At 40.1% G+C, this 12,314-nt stretch overlaps 1 protein-coding gene across 5 annotated transcripts in view; it reads left to right on the plus strand.

The window, feature by feature from the left end:
* Window positions 1-12,314, plus strand: part of dgkza (diacylglycerol kinase, zeta a) — a 127,629-nt gene that overhangs the window by 110,735 nt on the left and 4,580 nt on the right. For all 5 annotated transcript variants that reach the window (XM_016244185.1, XM_016244186.1, XM_016244182.1 and 2 more), the window contains 5 exons: window positions 3,604-3,638; window positions 6,012-6,061; window positions 8,671-8,791; window positions 9,186-9,222; window positions 9,474-9,573. In XM_016244185.1, coding sequence (XP_016099671.1) covers window positions 3,604-3,638; window positions 6,012-6,061; window positions 8,671-8,791; window positions 9,186-9,222; window positions 9,474-9,573 — 343 coding nt within the window. The remainder of the gene's footprint in view (window positions 1-3,603; window positions 3,639-6,011; window positions 6,062-8,670; window positions 8,792-9,185; window positions 9,223-9,473; window positions 9,574-12,314) is intronic.

Here is a 12,314-nt window from a genome sequence, read left to right on the forward strand (position 1 = left end):
AAATCAGCTTCGAAAGTTTGATTATAGCAGTAGCTTATACTCTCTTTCTCTCTCTCTCTCTCTCTCTCTCTCTCTCTCTCTCTCTCTCTCTGTATCTCTGTCTACCAGGGAAATTGATTAGGTTTCTGCTATTGTTGGTTTAATTTTGAATAGGAGTCGTAATTAAATTATGCATGTTTTGTTGTTTTTCTGTCATACATAAATGAGGGATTTGCATTTTCCTCTAATGGAATTATAGCTGAGCCCATGAGTAACTCTCATTCTGAGGCAGATTTACATCTGAACACTGATACTCAAAGCAAATAACAACAGGAGGAAGCAGGAGCACGAGTGAGAGATTAGCCCCTTGTTTCCTGAGCAGTCTGAGCGAACCATCTTTAATGTGGTGTCTGCAAATGGTAAACTGGAAGGAGCATAATAAAGGTTATATTGATGAGGAGAAGCAAACAAGTAAAGATACTCAAGAGCAGCGAGGGCAGTTTAATGGTGCATGCATCGCAGCCTTCATTATCAAGCTGAGATCCCGTTGATGCCAAAGTCTGATTGGTCCCTAGTGAGCTGAACTTTGAACCTTAAAGCCGTTTTACATTGAAGTATATTGAAGTTTCCTCTAATGGTATTGTATTCACAGCACAGACCATCAAGCTCCCTCATTAAGACCTGCTTTTGCTTAAAGAAAGACTTCTGCTCATAAATCTCAGTTGTGATTAGAGTAGAACATTCCAGTCTAAAATCAATAATAAAACTGGCCTGCAAATGGGATTTGTTGTATTTGTGAGAGCTGGTAGGAGCTGGTGATCTGGCTGAGTAAACCCCAGGCCGGTCCGGATTCAGATTGCTGTTTCTCTCTAGAGCTAATAAGAGGTTTCTGGACTCATATCGAATAATTGGCCCAATGTCACATTTCTACCCTTTCTCTAAATGTGCTAAATTACTAGCAATTACAGCTAGCAAAAACTCAATAACCCCATTAAAGCTGCTATGAGCATGTGTGTGAGTGCAGGGTGCATGTTAGCGTGTGTGAGTGTGTTGTGAAAGCAGGCTGAGGAACGTCAGTAATTACAGCTGCCGTTTGGGTTACATACCAAGGAATGGTTCAGACATGTTTAAACACTGTATGATTATTTAGGCTGGGGGAATAAACCATTGCCAGCTTTTCCTCCAGGACATGATGGTTAGAGAGATGCATTTACCCTGATTCCAGTCACATGCATCAAGCTCTCATAATACATAGAGATTTGAGTGCCATTGTCGAATCTTCCCTCCTCATGCACTGTAATGTGTGTCCCAACGCAGCTGTTCACCATTTTCCATCCGAAAAGGAAGAGGTTGTATCTCAGCAAAATGGATATGGCTGAAAATAAATGTGGATGCTGATCACTTAAGCAAGAGTATAGCTCAGTGATGTGAATCTGTTTGAAGTGCTTGTGTTTTTCTCAATTGTAGTGCTGCTGTGAACTTTCAGTCACACAGGAAAAGATTGGCTGCTCTGAACATTCCCCATGGCTGACCAGAGATCAGTGTATTTGAACCTCGTTTGTCATGATAGAGCTATATGAAAAGATAAATTGTGATTGATAGAGATGGTTTTTGATAGCCGAGAGTTGCAATTTGTGGTTTCAGGGATCTGAAATCCACTTACCTGAGCAAATTTCACTGCCTGAAGGCTGAACCTCAGCTGCAAGGCTAGAGGAGGCATGCAAACATTACAGCAAGTGTGTGTGTGTGTTTGTTGGAAAGACATGTCAGAGCCCAGATTTATGAGCCTGCGAACTGCTTTTAATTATGGGAAACACTCAGATTCTTTAGCAAGGCCCTCCCACTCTCTCTCTCTCCCTCTCTCTCTCTCTCTCACACTCTCTCTCACACTCACACTCACACTCACACTCACACACACACACACACACACACACACAATCACTCATAGACATATCACAATGGAAACAGTGTGTTGTGGCTTTGACTTAAGTGTTTGTGAACTCCGTTACCTTTCCCTCCCTCTTTTTCTTTCTCACTCAATTTGAGACTGTGTATTCAGTGAAACGCGTTTATTGTTTTTCAATTGACCGTGATCTGATTTCTCTTGACCTCTGACCCCTGTATTGCACTTCATTATGAAATACCAAAGATCTGCATTATAGTCAACTCTTCTATGAAAAGCTGTAGGTATTTCTGGTGAAAAAACAACCTCAGAGCCACACTGCTTCTAGCTAAGTTCAGGATCCAAAGCCCTGTGTGCCACACGTCTCTGTTTCTTAATGTCCCAGTCTTCTTGTTGTGTGATGAGGAACTCTTTGATCAAATATTCTTTTAGGTGAGAGCACACAGAAGATGCTCCAGTCAAGGGAAGAGACAGAGAGGAGGTGTAGTGTCGACGATGGCGTCATCATTATCATTAGGCGGGTTCGACTTTGGCTGCGTTTGCCTTTACCGATCAGTGAGATTTTTGGGGGAGGAGTTGAAAAAAGAGCTATCAAATTGGACATTTTAAACTTCTCGTAGTGATGTTCACATAGTGTTTGTGTACTTTGTTGGAGACAGAGTGGATTAGATGAAATATTTCTCAGATAAACACACTTTTCTATTTCATGTCTAGCAACCAGAAACACTGTTATATGCTTCTTAATACAGAGAAGAATGTTTAGAATGTTGACGTACTTTTATCAGTTTTATTTTGATGAACATAACATTTGTAACAGTATGACATTAAGATTACATAAAAATAGTTTTTATTGTTTTAAAAACATTGATGTGTGAGCATTAGTGGAACTTGAATGATCCGAATAAATATGAAAGGCACACCATCTGTGAGTCTGACCAATCGTGAAATGGCTGTTATCATCAGAGCTCTTGCGATTGATAGATAATCGCAAGAGCGGAATTTTTCCACTCTGGAAAAATTCTGCTGACTGATCCAGCCGACTGCCCTCGAAACGCTCTTGTGGTACTCTGATGGCATCAGCACCACACCAGTCAAAACAAAATTTCTAACCAATTTCCAGCTCAAGACTCGTTCTGTGCAGCGTCAAATATGAAGTCAAACAGACCTCATGTCACTCAGACAGCATTGCAGTGACATTCATTGAGTTTTGGTTCCCTCCTCAATTCATCTCTTGCTCTTATATGTTGAAGCTCATTTGGAGTCATTATTCTTTTGCTCATTAAATTTCTGAGATGTTGTATTTAACCCATCCAAAGTGCACACACACACACAGCAGTGAACACACACACACCGTGAACACACACCCAGAGCAGTGGGCAGCCATTGTTTTGCTGCGGCGCCCGGGGAACAGTTGGGGGTTCGGTGCCCTTGCTCAAGGGCACCTCAGTCGTGGTATTGAAGGTGGGAGAGAGTGCTGTACATTCACTCCCCCCACCTACAATCCCTGCCGGTACGAGACTCGAACCCACAAACTTTGGGTTACGAGTCCGACTCTCTAACCATTAGGCCAAGACTTCCAAGTTGAGATTAATGGCTTCACACACAGTGTGTGCATCAAGAACTTATGTTTCAGATGCTTGCTGTGAAGAAGTCCTCTAAAAGATTTGTGTCAGTTGATTTGAAGTGTATCATTCACTCAGATGTTTCTGTTTCTCCCACAGGTTTGACAAGAGCAACCTGAACAATGCAAACTCTGGTAAGGAGTTTAAGTAGTGCTCTAATTTTGCTTTCATCTCTTCAGTGAATGAACATCAAGTGAACTTTTTCCAGAGTTGCTTTGGTCTAATTCTGAATGGATGAATTTAAAAGGAAACCCAATGAGGGCTGCATTTTAGTCTTTTCTTGTGAGAACAAGTTAAAGTCGTACAGTGTCTCAGGTCTCTGCGAGAAGCAAATTGGGACCGCTACATGTAGTGGAGGAGAAGCTCTTGCTCTGTGAATTGTTTCTGACTTTCATTACGTGTAAGTTGAGTGTTAAACGCTCCTTGGTCTTCGTTCTTGTTCCTTTTTAATGAGCTGCTGCCTGTTAGGAGAGGGCATGTGCCAAGGCTGTGGTGTTTTCCGCTCTCTTGGCATTGGTAGAGGAGGAAGAGAGCGAGGAGGAAAGGACTGTCTCACAGTCTGTGAGGTGCAGCGAGGCAGAGCAGGTTATCATCACTCACATTGATCCACATTAGAATTCAGCTCTAGCTCCAAAGCTTCCTGGCATGAGCAGAGGAGGAATGCGTTTCCGAAAACCTGATTTGGCCCTGTGCATGCTTTCTCTAGACAGGAAAAAAAGACTCTTCAATTCCGTAAAGCGGCCAAGTTTTGAGAGCTGGATTGGAGCAGGCATATCTTTAGACACAGGCGTAGATTTAGCCACGCAGTGCGCTCTACAGTGCGTGTTAGCCTGACATCCCAGCTGGGTGTTTTCATATTTTACCTCTCGAGGTTTGTGAAGCAACACACATGATTGCTGGATTAGGAAGGCAAATCTACAAAGGGCATTGCAAAGCTTTGAACACAGATTTAGCATATTGAGACTGAACCCTCAGAGCCAGCATCAGCTAATGTGATTAACACCCATAATTAAAATCTTATTTTTACTCCCTTTTTTAACTGTCAGCTCCCAAAGCATTAAATAAACAGAACATCTTCTTGTGCAACTCTGAATAACTTAATATTGAACAAATATGCATAAGCGATTTGTGCATGTAGACAGTTTCTGAATAATAATACCTCTAAGTAATAATGGAGTCATCAATTGCCATGAGGAAACTACACTACAGCACTAGTATTTGCACGTTTTCTGGTTTACAGCTTTACAAATCTTTTACAAATAATGCATTTGTGTTTATGCTGATGCCATACAGATTCACACATGTGGTCACAATTCATCTTTTGAAATTTAAATAATGACAAATTTATTTTCATCTTCTCATAAATCTATCTTCCAAACAGTGTTTTTGCCTTACCCTGAATCTCTACAGTAAGCCTATAAAATAAATTTATATATATAGATAGATCTGTCGGGTCGGATTTAACTGCATGCTTCCGTCATTTTTCTGTGCGTTTATGTCATATTTGTAAATAAAGGAAAGAAGGTCAGGTTACTACTCGATAATGCCCATAATAAAACTTCAACAATTGCTTGGCTTTTCAAAAATGTTTAGTCTGCATAAAATCTCATTTACTAGGTTCATAAAAAAAATGTAAATCTCTAAACCAGTTACTACGTTGGTCTATTTGCCTATAACTAGCCTACTAGCAAAGTTGTAATTGTTTCCATGTTAACTTATTCAGATATGAATAGCAATCGATATGTCTAATGCCAAACTTTTGTAAAAAAAAAAAAAATTCAAGTCAAACTGTTTTTGTTTTTTTTTGAGTCAGAACAACTGTGCCATAAAAGCTACTTACTTTCTCTTACTTTTTTATTCCTTAATTTTTGGATGTCTGTCTTTCTTTGATTCTTTATTTATTTGTCTGTTTATTTATTGGAGTCAGGGAGTTTTGATATTGTTAATGACCTTTGCATACACATAATAGTGGAAGCACAATTCACAATCACCAAAACAATGTTCCTCCAGAAGAAACAATTATGCTTCAACCACTAGAGTGTCAAAAGTTACATAGTGTAGCTTTAATTGCACATAAGTACAATTATTAAAATAAGATCAGGAACAATTCAAACGGCTTCATCCAGTTTAGCTACCAAAAACAGCTAAATTATAGTTCAGTCTCAATTAAATATTTGTTCATGCTAATGACATACTGTTCTGATCGCCTGTCATCTTGGTACACTCAGTCTTTGCTTTAATTACACTTAAGTAATCATTTTAAAATAAGTTCAAGATTAATTAAAAAGGCCTCCTCCAGTTCAGCTATGAAAACAGCAAAACATAATGTTTCAGTATCCATTAACTGTTTTTGATGCTGGTGACATACTTTTTCACACATCTAGTCACATTTAATCTTAGTAAACAGTATTTGCTTTGTAATTATTTTAGTCAAAATAAGTTCAAGAACTATAAAAAAAGAAAAAATACCCTTGAATCTTCATTAATAGAGTACTCTTCTTTAACAGTGTCAGCAGACAGTCTAATTGAATGTGTGAAGAAGAAGGACCATCAGAAGGTAAGAGCATAATTTGAATACATTAAGCACATACATACAACAACCTTGCTTTTTCACCTTCTAGGTTTCTCCGATTTTGGTGTTGTCTTTTGGCAGAGGTTTTTTTTAATGGTTTGCAAGCACGTACACCTATTATTTGAGTAGGTAGCTCGGATGTTGTGTTTTGACAGTGATTTAATATGCAAGAGAGCGATCCGTGTGCTTTTAGTTAAATGTTCACTCAGCCTAAAGGATATTCTGTCGTCTCTAATTCAGGACTGACCTCACCATTAAATGTCAAGTATCTTGCAGAGCGGAGGCGGAACCAGATAAATGATCCTGCATATTCTCTCGACCTTTCACTCGTTCTTGGTTTCTATGGTGACCAAACAGGCTTTCTCTAGAATGATAATTTCTCACACCCAGCCCAAAACATGTTCCCACTCGTAATGCCTCGGTACAGAGAGGAGAAGAGGGGACATTTCAGATATTAATGAGGGTGTTTGGCATGTTGCAGTGGGCAGCTATGTACAGTACACAGCATCCTTTACCTGCCCCAATACATCTTCTTTTAAGAGTTAGTTCACCCAAAAATTACAATTCTGTCAATAATTGCTCACCCTCATGTCGTTCCAAACCCATAAGACCTTCGTTCATCTTCGGAACACAAGTCAAGATATTTTTTATTAAATCCGAGACCTCTTTGGCCCACCATAGACAGCAAGGATCCCTACCGTGATCAAGGCACAGAAACGTAGTAAGGACATCGTTAAAATGGTCCATGTGACATCAGTGGTTCAACCATAATTTTACGAAGCTACTTTTGTGTGCAAAGAAAACAAAAATAACGACTTTATTCAACGATTTCTTCTCTTCCGGGAGAGTCCTCCATCATTATCGATGCATGCGCATGGTACTGCTGACGTTAATGGCAGAGGACTGTTCCGGAAGAGAAGAAATCGATGAATAAAGTCATTATTTTTGTTTTCTTTGAGCACAGAAAGTATTCTCGTAGCTTCGTAAAATTGCGGTTGAACCACTGATGTCACATGGACAATTTTAACAACGTCCTTACTACGTTTCTGTGCCTTGACTGTGGTAGGACCCTTGCTGTCTATACAGGGTCAGAAAGCTTTCGGATTTCATCAAACATATCTTAATTTGTGTTCCAAAGATGAACGAAGGTCTTAGGGGTTTGGATCGGCATGATGGTAATTAATGACAGAATTTTCATTTTTGGGTGAACTAAATCTTTAAATAAACATCTCACAGCTGGACCATAGAACCATAAACAGTCAACTATGTCGCATGAAATATGCAGAACTACATTCAGACTCTAACACAGATGCTCAGGTGTGTCTGTAGTTACCCGATTGTGGAGTGCAGAGAGTGCACTGTGTGGTGTGTAGATGGTGTCTTCTCTTTCCTCTCAGGGCATTTATCATCAGGAATCTCCTCCAGTATTATATTTTATGCCCAAACTCTCTCTGGTGTATAAAAGAGTCCTGGCAAGTTTCTGACAGATTTTGGGCTTTATCGCATGGAAGGGTCCTTTGGACCCATTGAGACGGTCACTGGCATGCTTGCGATCAGCCTCCAGCCAACCTTGTGCATTTCTCGAAGCTACTTTTGTGTGCAAAGAAAACAAAAATAACGACTTTATTCAACGATTTCTTCTCTTCCGGGAGAGTCCTCCATCATTATCGATGCATGCGCATGGTACTGCTGACGTTAATGGCAGAGGACTGTTCCGGAAGAGAAGAAATCGATGAATAAAGTCATTATTTTTGTTTTCTTTGAGCACAGAAAGTATTCTCGTAGCTTCGTAAAATTGCGGTTGAACCACTGATGTCACATGGACAATTTTAACAACGTCCTTACTACGTTTCTGTGCCTTGACTGTGGTAGGACCCTTGCTGTCTATACAGGGTCAGAAAGCTTTCGGATTTCATCAAACATATCTTAATTTGTGTTCCAAAGATGAACGAAGGTCTTAGGGGTTTGGATCGGCATGATGGTAATTAATGACAGAATTTTCATTTTTGGGTGAACTAAATCTTTAAATAAACATCTCACAGCTGGACCATAGAACCATAAACAGTCAACTATGTCGCATGAAATATGCAGAACTACATTCAGACTCTAACACAGATGCTCAGGTGTGTCTGTAGTTACCCGATTGTGGAGTGCAGAGAGTGCACTGTGTGGTGTGTAGATGGTGTCTTCTCTTTCCTCTCAGGGCATTTATCATCAGGAATCTCCTCCAGTATTATATTTTATGCCCAAACTCTCTCTGGTGTATAAAAGAGTCCTGGCAAGTTTCTGACAGATTTTGGGCTTTATCGCATGGAAGGGTCCTTTGGACCCATTGAGACGGTCACTGGCATGCTTGCGATCAGCCTCCAGCCAACCTTGTGCATTTCTCCTTAAGCACATCTGAGCCATCACTAGATTCCACTTGAATAACTGTGTGGAAACCAGTACTTTTTTGGCACTTTGCAATAATTAATACGACTCCGAGATCAGGGTACCATGTGGCTTCCCGCAATGATGCTCTCTTTGGTTTTCTGTTGTTTGGGATGTGTTTATCTCAGTATTTGTTTGTATGACTGGCAGCTTTTTCTCTGCAGTTGAAGGAGCTGCATACGAAGGGGGCTGACCTGTTTGTGCAGGACGCTGTGGGCCGCACCCTGCTGCACTATGCTGTGGAAGTGGGAAGCAAGGAGATCGTCAGATACATCATTGATAATGGTAAAATGATCACGTAACACATGTCTGTAACAGCTCTCAAAAACCACTGGCATAGACAAAAAATGGCTTTATCTCTGCAATTTTTATGCCTGTATGTTTACCAATCATTTTAAAAGCTGCAGAAAAAAATTTAAGCTTCCAATCCTTTAGATCAACGGGTCGCTATGATCATAAGAAACACATTCTGGTGTGTCCAAACTTTTGACTGGTGTTGTTTGCTTTCAGTCACTGTTTTGTGTGTTAACTGAAGTGTGTTGGGTGGGGTGGGGCAGGTCATCTCTCTCTCCCACGCAAGCTTTTTACAGCTCTTCATTAAGCAACACACCATCACCTCAGGGCACATGATTTAATGCGGTTCCAAGGTTTGATTTTTTTCCCCCCCTTTTTTCCACAGCACCCACCGATATCCTGGATGTAACAGAGAGAGAAAAGTGAGTGTCTTACTGAATGCACACTGATGCCACTTGTTATTTTTATCTGTTGACAGTAAAAGTTCAAGTTCTATTTTATGATACTGTAGTCAGGAAGGCCATGGTTTTTTAAGAATTATCTTAAGTTTCATTTTTAGCAGACTTTTTAACAGCCTCCAAATTGTCTTGTGTTTTCTGCCTCCTTTCCTCTCTATTTATCCCTCTCTCTTTATCTCTTGCTTCCTCTCTGTCTCTCTTTCTTTCTTATTCAGTGGAGAGACGGTATTGCACAAAGCGGCCTCATTGTGTCAGAGGACAATCTGTCATTACCTAGTTGAGGCGGGAGCATCTCTCATGAAGACAGACTTACAGGTGAGATAGATATGTAGAGAAATACACTTTATGTTCATGTTTGATGCTGGAATAGTTCACCCAAAAATGAAAATTCTGCACTCATTTAATCTATCTCATGTCATTCGAATCCCATAAGACTTTGTTAAAGGTTAATCTTCGAAACACAAATTAAATTTCAGATTTTTAAAATATAAATAAGCACATAAAGCGATCATATATATTAACAAGACTTGGATTAAATGGCTTGATTTCTATGGATTTGCTTTACAAAGCCATTAGTACTTTTTTGGATCTTCTAAGTTTTGGTTACTTGGCCTTTCAGTGAAGTAACAGAAAACTCTCAGGTTTCATAAAAAAGATCTTAGTTTGTATTTCAATGGTTAACCAAAGTCTTATGGGTTTGGAACAACATGAGGGTGAGGAAATGGTGATGAATTCCCTTTAATGTTCATAGCGGTCCACTTACATGCACAGAAAAGTGTCATGACCAGGACTGGTGTTGTACCTGACAAAAACACAATGAGAAATAATGTCATAGCATTTGATAATGTTATCGATACACATCCTGTCAGAGGTTATTCCCTGTTTGTACTTGATATGAGAATTTTAGGAAGGAATAATTTGGGTAAGTTCTGAATACAGATTCATGCCAAGAACATCGTTCTCTGTAGACGTTTGTGGCTTTTGGATCTCTCTCATTTTGGCTGCAGCCTCCAGCTGGTCTCCATCCCTGAACGTCTCTGTACTCAACTGCTCTGTTAGTCAGTGCTGACTAAGACCTCCGCATGAAACAAGGAACCATTCTTCCCCCCAGCAGCCCACCCTCTCCCCCGCTCACCTCCACACATCCAGCCAAGTGACTCAAGATCTCCTGCAGCACTTCGAATTTTTTTACCGCAAAATTACACACAGCTGTAGACACACTAGTCTCTAATTATTGTCTCTCGTCTTTTCAGAAGAAACATCAATTTAAAAATGGCTTATTTGAAGAGATCTGTGAGGGAATGATTTTCCACAAAGCACAGAAATCTCATTTGTGGTTAGAACTCTCAGCAGTACTTTCTATCACTTACGTACTCTTTTTTTTTAATTTTTTTCCCCTGTAGTTTTGTACTTTTGCACCACTGGGCCTCAGTGTAACGGTCTCCTCTAAAGCTCACAGCAGTCTAACGGACCTTTCCCAGCTCCCATCTGATAAATGTGTGAGACGGCACTGATTGAGTCTCCTGGGTGCCGATGGACTCCAGTCTGTCTGTCAGCCTTCAGTTCTATCTGTGTAATTATCAGTAACTCATGTGCTGTTGAGGGAGATGAAATGTGTAAAGTCACAGGTCTGACACGGTCTGAGAGCAGACCAAGATGAAGAGTTTTCTCTTCAGAGGATATCCCATGATTTTCATCTTCCCTCTTCAGGGAGACTGTACTCCTGTGCTCCTGACAGACTCAATCTGAACAAGACCTGATTTAGCGGTGCCATTTTCCTGGACTGTGGTTTGTTGCGATTAACAGCTCCATCAGCACTTTTCTGCTCTGCTTTCCCTCTGTTTCCATCAAATCTAAGGATCCTGCACTCTTGGTTTCATTCAATCCAGAAAACATCAAATCCAGGATAGAGTGACTCATCGTTCATTGCCCTGTGATGAAGCTCACTCCTCCTCTCTGACTCCCTCCCTCTGTTTTTCTTTTACATGCTATCCATCTGTCTTTGTCTTTATATAATAAGCATCTCCATTATCCTTTCCATCATTTTTCCCCCTCTCTCCTTTGTGACTTGTACCAGGATGAATGCTGGTTTTTAAAAGCACTTTAAAAATGTGATTATATTTCTGTTCGGCATGCCCTGCAGGGATCAGTCTCTTAACCACAAAGCTTTTTTTCCTCCTATGTAACTCGTCTCTTTTAGTTCATCATGGCTAATATTCTCCATTGTGACTCTGTAGCTTTTGACAACTTTTCCAGAACTGCCTTTGTTTGCATCTGAAAGGCTGAAAATAAAGGGATGCAGCACCGCGCTGGAAGTTGCACAGTATGAAAAGGTGCTGGTGTCCGGTCGTACTGTACACTCCTGAACAAAGGCAGCTTCATCTGTGCCGCAACAATGAAAGAGCCTGGCGGGCAGTTTGAGTGCTCCTAGCTCTGTTCAACAGGAACAGTTCAGGCCTTTCTCTCAGACTCTCTGCACCAGGCCTGCCTGCAATTAACAACAATTACTATTGAGCAATGCTGGCACCAGCAACATGGAAAAAGAGAGGCGTTTTCTGAGACAACATGTTTACCATTAGAGGCTCAGTGCAATCTTTGATTTCCCTTCTTCATTGTTCATGAAGACTTTGTCTGAAAGAAACGGTCCCTAATTAGGGCCTGGAGCAACCATAGAGGTTCTCTGTGTATTTTGCTTCAGTTCACGAAGCGTGTTCTTGAACTTCAGCTTGTGTTTGTATTTGTAATTGGAGTCTCAATGGAACAGAGAACAGTTTAATGATAAATTGTCAATTATATATATATATATATATATATATATATATATATATATATATATATATAGAGGGGGGAAAAAAAATATTTAGACACACGTACAAAACACACAGACAAAATTATTAGAACACTAGTATTTTTACTAGCTAAAAATTATTTTAAAGGGGTCATATGATGCTGCTAAAAAGAACATTATTTTGTGTATTTGGTGTAATGAAATGTGTTTATGCGGTTTAAAGTAAAAAAAACACATTTTCCACATACTGTACATTATTGTTTCTCCT

The sequence above is a fragment of the Sinocyclocheilus grahami genome, unplaced genomic scaffold, assembly GCF_001515645.1.
Source record: "Sinocyclocheilus grahami isolate Dianchi unplaced genomic scaffold, SAMN03320097.WGS_v1.1 scaffold710.1, whole genome shotgun sequence".
NCBI lineage: Eukaryota > Metazoa > Chordata > Actinopteri > Cypriniformes > Cyprinidae > Sinocyclocheilus > Sinocyclocheilus grahami.